Raw genomic sequence first — 16,158 nt, 5'->3', positions numbered from 1 at the left:
TTAAGATCACGCTCAGATTGCCGAGCAGATACTCCATGTTTATTGGTGATGAATGTTGCCACTGAGAGTTCATTTCACCAGCTTTCTCTTCTCCTCCCTCCCAGATTATTTTAGCTATTTTGGTCTCGTGGTTGCTCTGCTTCATCTTCACCGTGACGGACGTGTTCCCCCCCGACAGCTCCAAGTACGGGTTCTACGCGCGCACCGACGCGCGGAGGGGAGTGCTGCTGGTGGCTCCGTGGTTCAAGGTTCCCTACCCTTGTAAGTAGGTCTGTTGGCAGAGCTGCCCTCTCCACAATGTGCCTGTGAGTGTCACTTCTGGTGTTTCACAAGTGTCGCTGCTCTTCTCATGGTGATACATTCTGTTGTGGCTACTCCATCCCTAGGAGTGTTCCAAGCCAGGTTGGATGGGACTTGGAGCAATCTGGGCTAATGGAAGGTGTCCCCTGGCAGGGGATTGAGTCCCTTTAAGGTTCCTTCCAGCCCAGCCCATTCTTTGATTCTAACATGCACCAATCAAACAACATCAGGAATGGCGATGATGGTTTTTTCTTGTTTTCCTCTTGAATTGATACCTTAAGATCTCCCCCCAAAAAAAAGACCAAATTTCTGAAACTTGAATTTGTAGAAGACACTTGCAGGGTTTATCCAGCCAATTCCTGACTTCTACTGCCATCATGACTGTGCATCTAACCTGGATTTTCAGTGAATTATGGTTTTATCTATCCTTGGCAGTAAAGTTATACCATAACAAGGATGGGTCATTGCAAGTCCCACAGAAAATCAGTGATGTTCATTGCCTAAAAATCACTGTGGTGTGGAGGTTTGTGCCAGCTACTTCCCTGCCCCAAACACACCCATTCCTGAGCTGGCACAACTGTTTAAAGACGTGGAACTGTCCTGACTTGCCGAAGCGACGTTGGAATTGGGCCGATGGGCAAGTCAGGGAATGCCAGTCCATGCTTATCAATGGGCCATAAAAGTATTTACAAGAGAACACAAAGCACTTTATACAACATTTTGCATCCCTTTGCTGCCCACCCTGACGTTTGAGGCTGTTAAAGGCTGTTTTTATGGCACGAGATGAGTTGCACAACTGGCTCAGCCTTGAGCTGCTCAGAAATGAGCAGGGTAATAAGGGGTGAGGGTGATACAAACTATTGGAACACCACTCCATTGTCATGGGGAAGCTTCACTGTGATTTTCCATATGCTTTGGTTCTGCTTAGTTCTTAAAAGAAACCACTTCTAAAGCAGAAGATGAAGAATAGAAGCTTTTGGGAAAGAAGAGGAGGAAAACTTCTCCACACTGATTAGACCTTTCGTGTTTTCAAGCCTCGTTCATTCACTCCTGTGTGGCTTCAGATTCCTTTTGTTGCAGGAGGCTTATCTATTTCAAAGAGAGAAAAGCAGCAAGGCAATTGCTGTGGAAAACCTGCCAAGCTTTTCTGCAGGCTTAAATTAATCTTGCTTTCATTGCTACAGAAATTTGGGAGTGGGAGGTGTTTGTATGGTGATCAGAGCTGGGTTTGGCCATCCTCCTTGATAGCCTAAACTTGTAACCAGAGACTGAATTCATGGAGCAATAATCTTTGAGTGGCCTTTGCCTCACCGACCAGGATTGTTTTCTCACGAGCAGTAGCTCCAATTCTGCCTCCTGAACAGGAGGAATTCTTTGGAGGGGTTTGGTTGTTCTTTGAGATTTTTCCAAGCGTGATCAAAGCAGTTGGTTTGTGGTTATTTCTTTGCTCCTTTCATCTATTTGAACTTGCCAGACTGTGTTACTGTGAAGAGAGTTTGTTGTTTCCACTCCAGATGAAGAAATAGTGTGGCAGCAGGACTAGGGCAGTGATTGTCCCCTGTGCTGGCACTGCTGGGGCACCACCAATCCTGGGTCAGCTCTGTGCCCCTCAGGACAAGACATTGAGGTGCTGGAGCATATCCAGAGATGGGAATGGAGCTGGGGAAGGAGCTGGAGCAGCAGGAACAACTGAGGAAGCTGTGGGGGCTCAGCCTGGAGAAAAGGAGGCTCAGGGGGAACCTTCTCACTCTCTACAGCTCCATACAACACTCCAGGAACAAGTGACAGGACAAGAGGAAACAGCCTCAAGTTGTGCCAAGAGGTTTAAGTTGGATTTTGGGACAATTCCAAGTTGTGCCAAGAGGTTTAAGTTGGATCTTGGGACAATTCCTTCATGGAAAGGGCTGTCCAGCCCTGGCACAGGGGTGACCATCCCTGGGGAGGTTTAACAGCACTTGGGGATGTGATTAGTGTGGCCTTGGCAGTGCTGGGGGAAGAGTTGGACTCCGTGATCTTAGTGGTCCCTTCCAACCCAAATGATTCTATGAACTTGCAATATGTTTTGGTATCTGAATTGTTTTCTGTGACAGGAGAGACTTCAGTTTTCTTCTCTTCACAGTTCAGTGGGGACTGCCAACAATTTCTGCTGCTGGAGTGATCGGAATGCTGAGCGCGGTTGTTGCCAGCATCATTGAGTCCATAGGAGATTACTATGCCTGTGCCAGGTTGTCTTGTGCTCCTCCTCCACCTATTCATGCAATAAACAGGTTTGTCCAAAAAAGAAACATTTTTCAGTGCCTAAAGCAACTTGGTTTTTTTTTTACTTTCTTTCCTTGGGATAAGACAGGAATGTGCTGTGAGATGAAATGTTGCAGTTTGGTCAAAGCCAAAGGCCAAGGATCTGAAATCTAAGAAACAACTGTCAGGATGAATTATTTTGTTGCAAATGGAATCCCAGTCCTGTTCCTGCTGGAGTCTGTGAAAGTTAACAGCACAGTTTCCATAGGCACAGAACTCTAAATTGGGTCTGGAATTGGGATGACTGGTCAGAAATGCAGTTTAGAAAGAAACAGCAGCTCTTGAGTTTGACCTGAACTATTTTGTAAGCTCCTCAGTTTAAAACGTGGTGTCTAAGGCTCAGAAAACAGCACTCAGATGGGTTTTCCAGGTTTGTTGGAGCTTGAAACATGAATAATTCCTGTGGGGCAGATGCCCTGTAGCAAGTCCCAGCTGGAGTGAGCCATAAAACACCCTCTGAGGGAGTCTGTGTCATACAGGTTTGACTCTTTGTCTCTTTGTTTTCCAGAGGGATTTTTATTGAGGGTCTCTCCTGTGTTCTGGATGGAGTATTTGGGACAGGGAATGGATCCACTTCTTCCAGCCCTAACATTGGTGTCTTGGGCATCACAAAGGTATGTGCCTTGAGCTCTCAGCAACCTGAGGGTTTTATCTCCTCAGGTGTGTGACTTATGTTCATGTTTCACAGCATGATCCTCTGCCAGGAAACCTTATTGCCTAGAACCTCATGCAGACAGACTTACAGATCACTCTGAGTGTACCTGACTGTATCAGCTGTTGTCTGAGGGAAGTGCATTACTCTCCATCAGGACCTGGAAACTCTTTGCTTGGGGAGGAAAAGGCAGTTAGAACCTCCATAAAGCAGATGCTGCTGAATCAACTGTTGCTTGGAAACCCAAACACCCATCCCAGGGCTCTAGGGTGGTTTGAGAGAGGCATAACCACTGCAAACTCTGTAGAAATTTGTGCTTTTTGGATGTTTTGGCTCTGAAAGCATCACTGGAGAACTGTCTCACTGGAACACAGAATGAAATGCAGCCTGAGGTCCTTGGGCTTTACATCTGTCCTAGGATGTTACGCTGACAGTCAAGGTAACTGCAGAGTTAGATGGGGCCTAAATCCTTGGTTCTGTCCTGACAGGGTTTTAGGGCACTGAGGCTGCTTAGGGGATCACATTTTTCTGTGGTGTTACTCAGTGAGATGTGTAAGTGCCTGAGGAATCCCTTTGTTCACACGAGAGGCTGGAGCTGTGCCTGAGTGCCCTGAACTGGGAGGCCTTGGCTTGGTTAGTTCAACCTTGTAAAGAAATATCAGCAACATCAGTAGGAGTAATTTATGTGGTAAATAGGTACATCTTGTTGTGTTTTTTGGGAGTTTTTTTTGCATGGAGCTCATAAATCCTTCATGCAAACGAGATGCAAAGTGTGTACTCTCCATTTCCAATAGCTCATCCCTCTGACCTAATCCAGCATAAAGGATATATTTGTCTTCAGCCATTTCTTCTGCTGCACAAAGAGGATTCTGTTGGGCTTTAAGGTGGAATGTCATACTAACAGCACCATCTGCTGTCTGTACCAGTCTGCCATGCAGCTGCTGATGGAGACTCCCTGGAAGAAAAATCCCTAAAGAAAGGTTTATTCTGTCCTGCTTCCTTTCTGTTGGAGTTGATGTGAATTAACAGTGCTCTTTTATTACCAGCCCACAGAAATGAGTGTGCATTTTGCCTTGGAGCAGTGAGAAATGGGTGCTGAACTGGCAGCTGGAGCAGAGAGCAGAGCTGCCCACAGTTGTCTGCTCAGAGCATGTGATGGAGGAGTGACTGTGCCTTACCCAGAGTGGCACAGCTGGATGGCTCTGCTCCACTGGTTTCCCTTCTTTTCCTCTCTGCAGTCTCATTCCTATAAAACTTGCAGCTTTTCAACTTCAGTTTCTAGCCAAATAGACTTTTGGCCTGTAGATACTTTGCTGTTTATTTGGGAGAGGAAATCTTTAGTGCTGCATTGCCCTGGTGATCCCATTGCACCTTTGGGCATCCTTGAAACTGGTGCCTGATTATACTTAGGGTTTAAATTTGAGCCTTCAGCTGGAGGTGGACACTGCAGAGCCTCTGAGCTAGGCTGGGAGCTCTGTTTGATGAGAGGAAGAGGAATCAGCTCTGAGAGCTGGGGCTGAAGCCTGGGCAGCTCATGCCATCATGCTGCTGAAATGGGTTCTGCAGTGAATTCCCAAAACAGTCACACCAAATATGTGTGCTGGGAATAAATATTGCAGTTTGAGCTAAGTGCTGCCCAGGATGTTTTCAGGAGCTTTCCAAAGGAGCTTAATTTGTTTGCCTTGCAGTGATTGAGCATTTGCATATCTAAGTGTTGCCATCAGGTGGGTTGTTAAGGAATTTGCCTGTTTGGTGCAGGAAGAGAATTCTAGAGCAAGGTATCAGTGCCTCTAAGGAAATGAATATCCTTTTGTAACGTGGAGAAAAGAGCCAAGCTAAACTCTGCTGTGATTGTAGTGAACAACCCAATTTAGTGGTGCAGCTTCTGTTGGCAGGTGAACCATCTCCCCTGCCAGCTCAGCACTGGGGAGTGTGGGGGGAGAGAGACTTGGCCCCTAAACCTGCCTAGTGCATCTCTTGCTTCTCTTTCCACCCCTTAGCTCAGTCACACATCATCAGCAAATGAACATCTCCTTCACTTTGAAGCTCAATCATCTGTAACAGGAGACCTGCAAAGGGCTTTGCTGAAAACTACCTTACCAGCATTAAAAGGGTTTTTTTTTTTTGGTCCCTGGGGCACCTCTAATTGTAATACAACAGTATTAAACTATCAACTAGCACTGCCTGAAGTTTGGGTGCCTAAAATAAAAGTGGGAAGGAAGTCAGGCCCTTGGTTTCAGTGCAAGCACAGCCCTGTTTTGCATGGGCAGCACCCTCAGCTCTGCTCTCTGAGGGCTGTTACAAACCAGTCCCTAATCTCAGCCTGGAAAATCTGCATCTCCTTCACACGAGCTGTGTGGGGAGTAACTATTGCTTCTATCCAAGGGCAGCAAGATGTGGGGTTGATTTTCCTTTCCATGTGTCATCTCTCTTAGGTGTGATGAGTGTCTTTACTTCCATCCTCGTAGCTAGGCCTGCACTGTGTCTCGTGGGTGTTTGGCTGTACCAGTTGGGTCTGAAAAAGACTTTATGTTACCAGAAGCAAAGCCAGAGGAGGTTCTGTGGGGCTGGAGTGCAGCTACATCACTGCTGAGCCCTTCCAGCCCCTCCAGAAGGTTCCACAGCCTTTTCACGCACGGGGGCTGGGAGAGGAGTAACAAAGCCAAAGGGAACAGTCAAACAAAATGCAAAGTGTGAGGCTGCACTGAGTACAGATTGACCCAGGGTGTTCTCCTTGCTCTCTGCAGGTTGGGAGCCGCAGGGTGATCCAGTATGGAGCAGCCTTCATGCTGCTGCTGGGGATGGTCGGCAAGTTCAGCGCTCTCTTCGCGTCGCTGCCCGACCCCGTGCTGGGAGCTCTGTTCTGCACCCTCTTTGGTAACTCGAGGGGTTTGCTCCTCTCTCTGCTCCTCTCTCCTTGGGTTTATGTGTGTTTTGCTAGCTTTGGCTGAAGAGAAGACCATCTAAAGGGTGTTGTTTTGTCTAGGGATGATTACGGCCGTGGGTCTGTCCAACCTCCAGTTCATCGATCTGAATTCTTCTCGGAATCTCTTTGTGCTTGGATTTTCCATTTTCTTTGGACTCGTCCTTCCAAGCTATCTCAAACAGAACCCCCTGGTCACAGGTATGTGTTCCTGCTCCTTTACACAAACCTCACTCTTACACAAAGTACCTACAAAGGGTTGTAAAGGGTCAGTAAGAGAAAACCCAAAGTGTTAGGGAGACGATCAAAGCTGTAGGTGTAGATGAGCTCTGTATGTGTTCAGAGAAGAGTTAATTAGGATGCTGAGACCTGAGTGGAGTGGGATGCAGCTGACATGGTCCTGCTTTCTCTGGATACTTCCACAGAGCAGTGGAAAGAGGGAACTACCAGCTGGGCTGGAAGAAAGACTAAAGGGTTGAATCCAAGTTGTGAGTGGTACTAAAAGAAGAGGATGGTTTGTGTTTTACTGTTCCCCTCTCAGCAGTGTCAGCAGAGATGGACTCTAAAGGAATACTTCACTGGTGTGGGTTGGTTTGGGTGTTTTAAAGAAAATATTCACTGACATTTTCCAGCTGTTGCTTCAGACCCAGATTTAAGGGCATATCTGTCCTCCTTGAGATATCCTCCTCAGAAGAGCAGATCACTCAGGCAGAGTTAGGTGAGGCATTAACACAGTTCTACCTGTACTGGCACCATGAAGTTTTGCCCTTTAAAGATTTATTAAAAGGATTATTTCAGGCCACACAATTTTCCACTGTGAACATTTCCACTTTGCTGTTTGTAGTGTTCTGTTTGGTTTACATCAGCTGTGTCTGCTGTGGGAACTAAAATGGGGTTTCATGGCATTTCTAAGCTGCTGGAAGTTGTGTTTTGGGGCAGAAGAGGTCCCATGGGGCACTGCAAGGGGTGAAGGTTCTTCTGCATCAATTCCCATGTGGTTTCCGAGTCCTATTTGGGCAAATCCCTCACTGAACTCAGCCACAAGTTTTCCTGGTTGACCTGTAAATGAGTAGGATGTGTCTGTGCATGGTAAAGATGGAAGTTCTCCCTCCTTTCTCCCTGTTGTGGCAGGAATAGCAGGAATTGATCAGGTGCTCAACGTTCTCCTCACGACCGCGATGTTCGTCGGGGGCTGCGTCGCCTTCATCTTGGACAACACCATCCCAGGTCAGCCCTGAGCTCAGCATTCATCTCACCACTGCCTTCCTGAAGGGATAGCAGCACTGCACAGAGGCAGGAGAGGAGGAAGAGTGCTTGTGGTGTTGACTTCCTTCAGCACCTGGAGCAGAGTTCTTACTGCCCTGGGAACACCCTGAATCCAGTTCAGGTTGAGGTTTCCATCCTGCTAAACATCAAGCAGAGCTGATCAGAGTCAAACCAGAGCAGGCTGCAGAACACAGAGTAAAAATGTTTTTAGGATCCCAATTTATTCATTCAATAAGAATTTGCCTTCACTTCCAGTTACAAAATAGAACAGGCAATATTGTTTTCCCCTCTTCCTGCCCCTTTGAGGAGTCTGGAAGATCTTTCCAGAGCTTTGCTGAATGTAATGTCTGAGCCTTGAGGTTTTCTTTCTTAATCTCTACCTTATCCCTGTGTGTTTGCATAAAGATATCCATGAATCCATCTATATTTTCCTTTTCTTTCGCCTTCCAGGAAGCCCAGAAGAAAGGGGAATACGGAAATGGAAGAAAGGGGTTGGTAAAGGAAGCAAATCACTGGATGGCATGGAAACATACGATTTGCCTTTTGGCATGAACTTCATTAAAAAGTACAGGTGTTTCAGCTTCCTGCCCATCAGCCCCACCTTCCTGGGATACACATGGAAAGGCTTCAGGAAAAGCAGTAGCTGCAGGAGTTCAGACGAAGATTCGGAAGCTGCAGTATAGCCTAGGCTGAAATTCCCTTACCTAGTTGTAGTTAAAGATGTATTTGCAGTTTCTTGCTGATTAAGAAGCATTAAAATATATGTTTTGTATATCTGCATTTAAATTCTGGAACCAGAGCTGAGACAGATTTTGAAACTAAAAGAAGCAAAAAAAAAAAATAAAAAAATAGCTGTTCCTGGTGTGGTGGTGGGAGCCAGATGTAGTGTCTCTGGGGCAAAGGTTTGGGCAGGTTGGAGGTCTTGAGGCTGTGGTTCTGCATGGCTTTAGGCTCTGGAATTCTGCAGGTGCTGCTGACACACTTAGGTTTCTGGGGTGGCTTTCTTTCAGCCCTCAGTGGTGTCTTTTTGGTGCAGTCATTGCTGGCAGTGTTGGTTACAGCAGAAAATCAGAATCTGGGAGAGAAGAGTGAAAAAGAAGAGGGAAAATAGTTCCTTCTAGTCCTGTCAAATCCCATAGATACTGTTTTCTACTCACTGATTTGCACATTCTGTATTTTTAGTGCCCTGGAAAGCGGATTCAGTTGGTCCTGGCAAATCATTATGTTATTTCAGATTGTCCATGATTTCCCAGTGTTAGACAGGATGTTTCTGTAAGGACTTTGCCATGAGAACCATGACTGACTTCTACTAGCTCAGTGCTGTAGAAGGAACCACTTAACTTCCCATTTTTAAACGTTTGCTTTTCCTACCTGGCATTTACTCCCCGAACTGTAGTGTCCATGTGTGGGATTTCCTTCAGGAACACATGGAGTTGGAGTGTCCCAGGGATGGGAAACCTCAACTTCCAGCCAGGACCTGGTAGCAGTTTTTGCAGGGCAATGCCTGTATCCAACAAGACATTTCCTGGAGAAAAAGATGCTGATTAATTGAGCATTTCTTAAGCAGTTATCCATGCAGGGAAAGCCACGGGATGGAGATGCTCCTGGAACCCACTGGCTTGGATCCAGGCAGGATTTTTTTGTGGGGATATCAAGAGCTGATGCCTCTTCCCTCTCTCCTGGTGGGGCTTCTCCAGCAGCTCCTGGGGAGTGGATTTGGAACAGCAGAGACACTACATCTGCCATCCTCCCCCCCAGGATGGTTCCACGGGTATTGGGTCCAATCAGGGCACCACTCAAGATTCCTTTGCTCCTGGAATGTCTCAGCTCTGATGTTTTGTGGGTGTTCACGCTCATCATGCATTCATACTTACCAGTTTGATTCCTGTTTAATGTTCTTACTATTGCAAGTTAGTTTTAGACTTCAGTGTGGCCCCGAAAAAAAAAAAAACAAAACAAAAAAAGGCATTTTCAGCTGTGGAGATCATCAGGGAAATGTTGTGTAATGTAATTTTTCAAGGCCAGTATGCTCTTACGGTGCTCGCGTTTTGTATTCCTGGGAAACCATAACAGTAGGTCCTGTCATTCCCTGAGCTATTTATCCAAGTCTGACTACTGGACAGGAGGGCAGGAACTCTGTTTTCTCACAATCTGCTTCCAGGTGAATTTGTTCTGGGTTATTGAAGCATGGAAGGGTTGGGGTGGGGAGGGCAAGGGAAGAGCCGAACGGATCAGTACTGAGTAGTGTAGAGTCGGAATGATTCCGTGGGTGTCGTTCTCAGCATGCCATGGCTCTTTCCACAACCTGTTTTATTCTGCTTTTTTTTTTTCCATGTCAGAGCATGTTGTTTGTTCCTGCTTCAGGGAACTTTCAGTAGTTTGCAGTCTGGGTGTCGTGAGGCTGGCTGGAGGGCTGGGGGTGCTAGGAGAGGTGAGTTTGCCTGTGAAATAAGGTCACTTTGGCTCATTTGTACCTTTTCTCTCTCCAGCTAGTGAGATGTTAGCTTTCCATGTCCACCTGCACATAGCTTGAGTGCAGACACCTCTCAGCAGTGGCACGAAGCTTCCAAATTTCCCAGCCTGATGTGCAACCAAAGATGTGTGAGAGACGTGGGGGAGTTAAGAAGGAAAACTCAAGCCACTTGTGGTGGTTGTACCACCTTGGTGGATGTCAGGATGTCAGATGCCAAAGTGGATTATCTTGTAAGAGCTAAGAATGGGAGAAGAGAGGTTTTGACTTCCAGCAGAGCCACCTCAGAGGTGCTGAGCTGCCCTGGCCAGTGATGCCATGGGCACACAGGGCAGGGACACATCCCCAAGCTTCTCCAGCTGCTCCCCACACTGTGCTGTGTTACCTTCAGAGAGAGAGAGATGAGGTGATGAGAACTCCTCTCACCTTGGCTGAGGTAAAGCTGTGCATGTTGTGTGTTGCCTCAGCTGAGATTAGCTAAATGACAGGGCAGTGAATCCAAGGATGCTGTTTTCTCCTCCCTGGAGCAGATCCCACTCCTTTCCTGCGGCGTAGGAACGACTCTCCCAGTAGGTGCAGTCCAATTCTCTGTTTGCCTGTTGGATTTAGTTCTTTTTGTGGCTTTGGGTCCTCCCGTGCCCCTTCCTGCCTGGCTGAGAGCAGAGCAGCAATGTTCAGCCTCCAACCTCGGGAGCACCAAAGGAGCAGTTGTAGTTAGTCTTTTCTGTAGCCCAAATTGCATGTGGGACAGCTCTCTCCATCCTGCCACGAAGGTGAGTGGGTCAGGGTGAGCATCAGGTGTGGACAGACCTGCTGAAGCAGCTGGGATGGTCAGGGAAGGGTCAGGATGGAGCCACTGGCAGCACCTGGAGGTCACAGGGCACAGAGTGAGGACAGAACTGACCACCAGTGCCTTGGGAAGAGAAGGTTTTTTTCCCCTCCTGCTGCACCTGAGACCCTCCCAGTGCTGCCAGTCAAAGGAGACACATTGATTTTCCTTGTGAAGACGATGACTGGCTTTTCCCTGGGTTTGTGCAGCTGCAGCAGGGGATTTGGGACCTTAAATCCTTCTCCCCCAAGCACTTTTCTGGTGAGTTCTCAGCATGTTTGGGGCTGCTGTGGAGCTCCAGGGTGCCCAGCTGAGCTGCAGTTTGGAAGAGCAATGGGACACATGGTGCTGTGTCTGCTCTGCTGGAGGTGCTGGATGGAGAGACCTGACTAAATGCAATTCTGTGTTCTCCTCTCTGTGTTCTCACCTGCCTTTCAACCAGCCAAACTCAAACCACCTAGGGAATACAACACCTGAGGGGTGTGAGCTAAGAGGCAACGAGGTGTTTCCACCAAACTTTCAGAGGGAAGGGCAAATATTCATGGTAGAAATATCATTTTGTCATATCAAAGATGGTATCAATGTATACAAACAAAGTCACTTGGGGTTTTTGTAATTGATATTCTCTTGTATTTTTTTTTTTAGGGTCAGTTAAGGATTCTTGCTGACATGTTGAAACAGGTTTTCTAAAGCAAAACACTTGCAAATTAATCCTGTAGAAATTTAGGTTTGGTAGCTCCAACTGATTAACGTTGTCATATGGGAGGGACTTCCCCAGGTACCTCACTCAGAAAGCTCCAACTTTGAACCCAAAAAATTTGCTTTATGCCTTTTAATACTGACTGGAAATATGACAACTTGGTTTGTACATGAATATTGCAGTATTTTCTTTCCATGTATTAAGAATAACATTTCCACTCAGGACGACGCCGAAGGTTTTCCTGGGAGGGAGTGGTATGAGTGTCATGACAATGTCATGTGATGGTAGAATTTCTTCATTGACGAATCTATAGTAGTTGTGTATACTTTATTTACCCATGTTTGTGTTCCTCCCCCCCTGATCCAGAGGGGTTTGTTGTTCAGCTCCCTGCTGAGCTCTGGGTGCTCCCGAGGCAGAATTGGCACTTGAGGATAAAATCCTCCCCTAGACCCTGAGGAGCATTGGTGAGTACAACCTGTGCTTTACACCTCTGCATCCCAAACAGGCTGAAAATCCTGTCCCTTGGGGCTGAACAGCACTCCAGGCACACGTGCTTCAGGTGTCCAGTGTCTCCACCCCATCCCTGAATCCCCCTGGAATTCTCCCAGCCCTGTGCCCACCAGAACCTGTCTGGGTGTGTGAAATGCATGGGTGAGACCAGCACAACCTTCACCCTTGTGTCTCGTGGCCTTTGCAACCCAAAGCCACTTGTTTTTCCCTTTGTCTGGGTGCTGTGCTCGGGGTGAGCTGTGGGTCACTGGTTCTGCTGGATGAGTCCCACCAGTGTGTGTTTCTCCTGGGGGATTCTCTGGGTGTGCAGAGTTCCCAGGGCTGGGGGAGCCCACGAATTTCCAGGCTTGGCTGCTGCCCCTGAGCCTGCTGAGCTGCTGTGGGGTGGGATCTGTGCTCGGATCCGCGCTCAGATCCCATTGGGAGCCACCCCCAGTGTTCCCAGTGCGTTCCAGTCCCACTCTGGCTGTGTGTGGAGGTGGATCTCAAACTGCCTTGTGTGCTCTGGTGTTTCCCACACCTTCCCAGGTCAATCATCTTGCTGCCAGTTCAAATTTTACTGTGTCTGTCTGTTCCTAACAACCTTCGGCGTAACAAACTATTGACTGTTCTTAGGCAGTGGGGATAATTTGATTTTTTAATTTTTTTTTTCCCCATGACTTTTTGTGACTGACTTTGGCTGTAAAACATTTTTTTTTTTTAAACAGCAAGAGTTTATCTGGGGGAGGAGGGAGAAAAGGGTTTTTTTTTCTTTTATTTTATTCTTTTTTTTGTTGTTCCAAGATGTGTAATTCTTTTACGAAGTTTTTCTTTTTTATTATTTCATGGGGTTTGGTTTGGGGGTTGTTTTTTTTTTTCTAACATTTGCTTCATTAAACAACTAAATATTTAAAAATGTAATATTTGGACCAGATGTTGTGAATAATAGTAGATAAAGCTATTTTATTCTGTATTTTTAAAGCTGTTCAGTATAAATAAACGCGGGCATAGATGCAATGTGGCAGTGTGGTGGTGCAGCTCCTTGGGAACATCTCTCTGCATGGATTGGCATGGAATTAGAGAATCCTGCACTGGGTTAGGTTGGAATGGACCTTGGAGGTCATCCCATCCCATCCCATCCCTGGGCAGGGACATCTCCCACCAGAGCAGGTTGTTCAAGGATTTATCCAACCTGGAATGAACAGGGATAGGGTTGAAGCATCATCCACTCCCTCCCTGGGCAACCTGTGCCAGTGTCTCACCACCCTCACAGGGAGGAATTCCTTCCTTCTGAAGAATCAGTGAACTACTTCCTAATCCAGAATCAATCATTTGATGGGAGGAAGAGCAAGAATCACTTTTCTAGCAAGCACCACCCAAAAGTACAACCCCCAAACACCTTCCCAGCCCTCCCAGCTCAGCCTGTGCCAATGATTTCCTGGACTGATCTGGATGTGGACACCACCTGGGACAGCTCTGAGGTCTCCCAGGGTGCAGAAAAAATGAGCCAAGTGTCACCTTGCTTTGTCACTGGCTTTCAGTTAAAGCTGGCAGCACCTCACCTCATCCCCTGCAGGGCACTGAGCTCCTTGGGTTGATCTGCACCCAAATTCCCAGCACCAACCTGGAGCTGCAGCCATGGATTGGGAGCTGGAAGCATCTGGCACCTTCAGGTGTCTGTCAGCCCTTGGGGAGCTGCTCTGGGGGGTGAGGACACCCAAAGAACCTTTCTTAACACACATGTAGCTCATGGAGACTCGTCCAAAAGTGTTGGAGCCAGATGGGAAGAGAAATGGCAAGTGAGAGGGGTGAAAGCAACCTGGGATCAAAGCCAGTGGAGCAGCTGTGTGACCAGGGTGAGGGATTTCTGTTCACTCCAGGTTTGGGTCTGTGATGAAAACCTCTCTGATCTTAATCCTGACTAATCCCCTGTGCTACTGGGTCAGAGCTCAGGGAATAATTGTGTCTTCTCCTTATGTGTTGCCTGAATCAACGTTCAGTATCGACCCACAAAAGGTTTTATCCAGGCAGAGCCTCAGAGTTTGAGGGTTTTCAGAATGATTGGAACATCCTCAAAACAGGCACAGCAACAAGGTACAAGGAAAGGCTTTTCCAGGGCCACAGCTCTTCCCATCTGGTTCCCAGAAGCTCCTACACGAACACAGATCCAAATGTGTAATATTGTTTGGTATGCACTGACAATTAGCTTGGGGGTCTTAAGGCTGAGCTAAGGGGAAGCTGCCAGGGTAGGGAACAGAGGAGTTTGGATGTTTGCTCAGACTGGGGGGAAATAACTCCCTTCTGGAGAATTTTGGAGCTGGTGCTTCCTGCTGGGGCTTGTCTGAGGTTCCTGACAGGAGTAAATCCAGCCAAGAAAGGTTTAAAAAGCATCAGCCAAGTTCCCTGCCTGGCATTGAGCACAGAAACACAGATTCAGCCTACACAACAGGTGCTGTAACATCCCTGTTTGCCTTTTCCTGGGAGATTTTTGGCAGCCAGAAGGGATGCTCAGGGGAGTGGAAGTTTTGGTCTCCTTCCATGTGGATTTGGCTGCTCGTGGGTCTGTGCGTGGGTAAGGAGGAGCCAGTGGCCTGGCCTGGCCCTGCTCACCACAGGGTGTCCTCACACAGCAGTTTCAAATTCCTTCTGTTTGGGAAGTAAATCCCTCCATCCAGGCTCAGGCTCGAGCCTTCCCAGCCCACTGTGTGTGCACCCACAGCAGCACATCACAGCTCAGGATTTACCCCCAGTCCTGCATCAAGTGCTGCTCCCACAGCTGCCCACACCAAACCCTCTCTTTATTTCACTCTGATTGCATCCACCCCACGAGCTGAGGGTTGGTACAAGCTTTCCCTGTCCTTGGGGCTGAATCCCTGGGGTTTGGAGCTGGGATGGGCAGTCAGGACCAGCTCCATCCCTTGTGTGCTCGGCCAAGCTCTTCCCACCACAAAGGGCCTCTCATCCCTGCAGCCCTGGAGATGCTGCTGGAATATCAATACTGACCCAGCCTGGCTCCCCAAGCCAGATGGCTCCTCCTGAACTTGTCATAGTTTGCACACAAACCCAAGAAAAGCAGTGGAAAGGGTTGGTGACAGCTCGTGCCTGCGGATGGTTCGGCCCAAGCAGCTGGTTACATGATTTCTTTGTTTTGGGTTTTTTTTTCCCTTTGTGTGGGCTGTTTCTAGGCAAATTCCTCAAAGAGAAAGAAAGCCCAGAGAAGCCACAAAGCACTGGGAAAGGTCAGGAGCAGACAAAGGAGGAGGGACACGGCCGTTGCTCCTCTGGAATACTGAATACCCCCAAACTCTCCCCGCAGTGTCGGGGGTGGATGGGCAGGATGGGACCCCCAGCCTGGGAGTGCTGAGTTCAGAGGGAACTGTGACCTTCAGCTGCAGCAGCTGCTTCCAGGCAGGTTTTATTTTCATTTGTCTCCTCCTCAACCTCCTTCTCGGGGGTGGTTTTGGATCTGGATGGATCCCATGGTTGGGAACCAGCACACAGCCCTGTCCTGGTGGCACAGCAGCTAAGTGTGGTGTCTGGTGGCTCTGACACTGGATATCCCAAAGTTTGGGGCATTTTTGCAGCAGAGATAACCATTTTGACCTGTGTGATACAGCCCACAAAGCTCCCTGTGGGAATTCTGCATACAGCTGGAGTGGATTTTAAGAGCATTTCCAGCCTGGATGCGTGGGATGGGGACTCATTTGGGATCCTGGTCCTGGCAACAGGGATAGAGCATCATTTGAGATCCTGGTCCTGGCAGCAGGGATGGAATATCCACTGGGATCCTGGTCCTGGCACAAGGAGAGGAGTATCCTTTGGGATCCTGGTCCTGGCAGTAGGGGTGGGTCATCCTTTGGGATCCTGGTCCTGGTACCAGGGATGGATTATCCTTTGGGATCCTGGTCCTGGTACCAGGGATGGATTATCCTTTGGGATCCTGGTCCTGGTATCAGGGATGGATTATCCTTTGGGATCCTGGTCCTGGTACCAGGGATGGATTATCCTTTGGGATCCTGGTCCTGCTACCAGGGATGGATTATCCTTTGGGATCCTAGTCCTGGGGTGCACCCTGGGTGCCAGAAACAGCATGTCCTTTCAAAACCCAGAGGAATATGAGACAGAGCATCCTTTGGGATTCAGATCCTTGCAGGGGACAAACCGGGTGCCCGGGGTGGGGCATCCTTTGGGATCCCCAGTGCCAACACCCGGGAAGGAGCAGCATCCCTTG

At 48.0% G+C, this 16,158-nt stretch overlaps 1 protein-coding gene across 1 annotated transcript in view; it reads left to right on the top strand.

Moving 5' to 3' along the window:
- Positions 1 to 8,250, top strand: part of SLC23A2 (solute carrier family 23 (ascorbic acid transporter), member 2) — a 26,173-nt gene extending 17,923 nt beyond the window's left edge. Inside the window, exons 9-15 of the mRNA XM_009074407.1 lie at positions 105 to 261; positions 2,420 to 2,567; positions 3,107 to 3,212; positions 5,998 to 6,127; positions 6,237 to 6,374; positions 7,305 to 7,400; positions 7,890 to 8,250. Of these exons, the coding sequence (XP_009072655.1) occupies positions 105 to 261; positions 2,420 to 2,567; positions 3,107 to 3,212; positions 5,998 to 6,127; positions 6,237 to 6,374; positions 7,305 to 7,400; positions 7,890 to 8,122 (1,008 nt within the window). The 3' untranslated portion in view covers positions 8,123 to 8,250. The remainder of the gene's footprint in view (positions 1 to 104; positions 262 to 2,419; positions 2,568 to 3,106; positions 3,213 to 5,997; positions 6,128 to 6,236; positions 6,375 to 7,304; positions 7,401 to 7,889) is intronic.
- Positions 8,251 to 16,158: the final 7,908 nt, after the last annotated feature.

This window comes from Acanthisitta chloris, unplaced genomic scaffold (genome assembly GCF_000695815.1).
Source record: "Acanthisitta chloris isolate BGI_N310 unplaced genomic scaffold, ASM69581v1 scaffold12115, whole genome shotgun sequence".
NCBI lineage: Eukaryota > Metazoa > Chordata > Aves > Passeriformes > Acanthisittidae > Acanthisitta > Acanthisitta chloris.
This window is presented reverse-complemented; position numbering and strand designations above follow the sequence as displayed.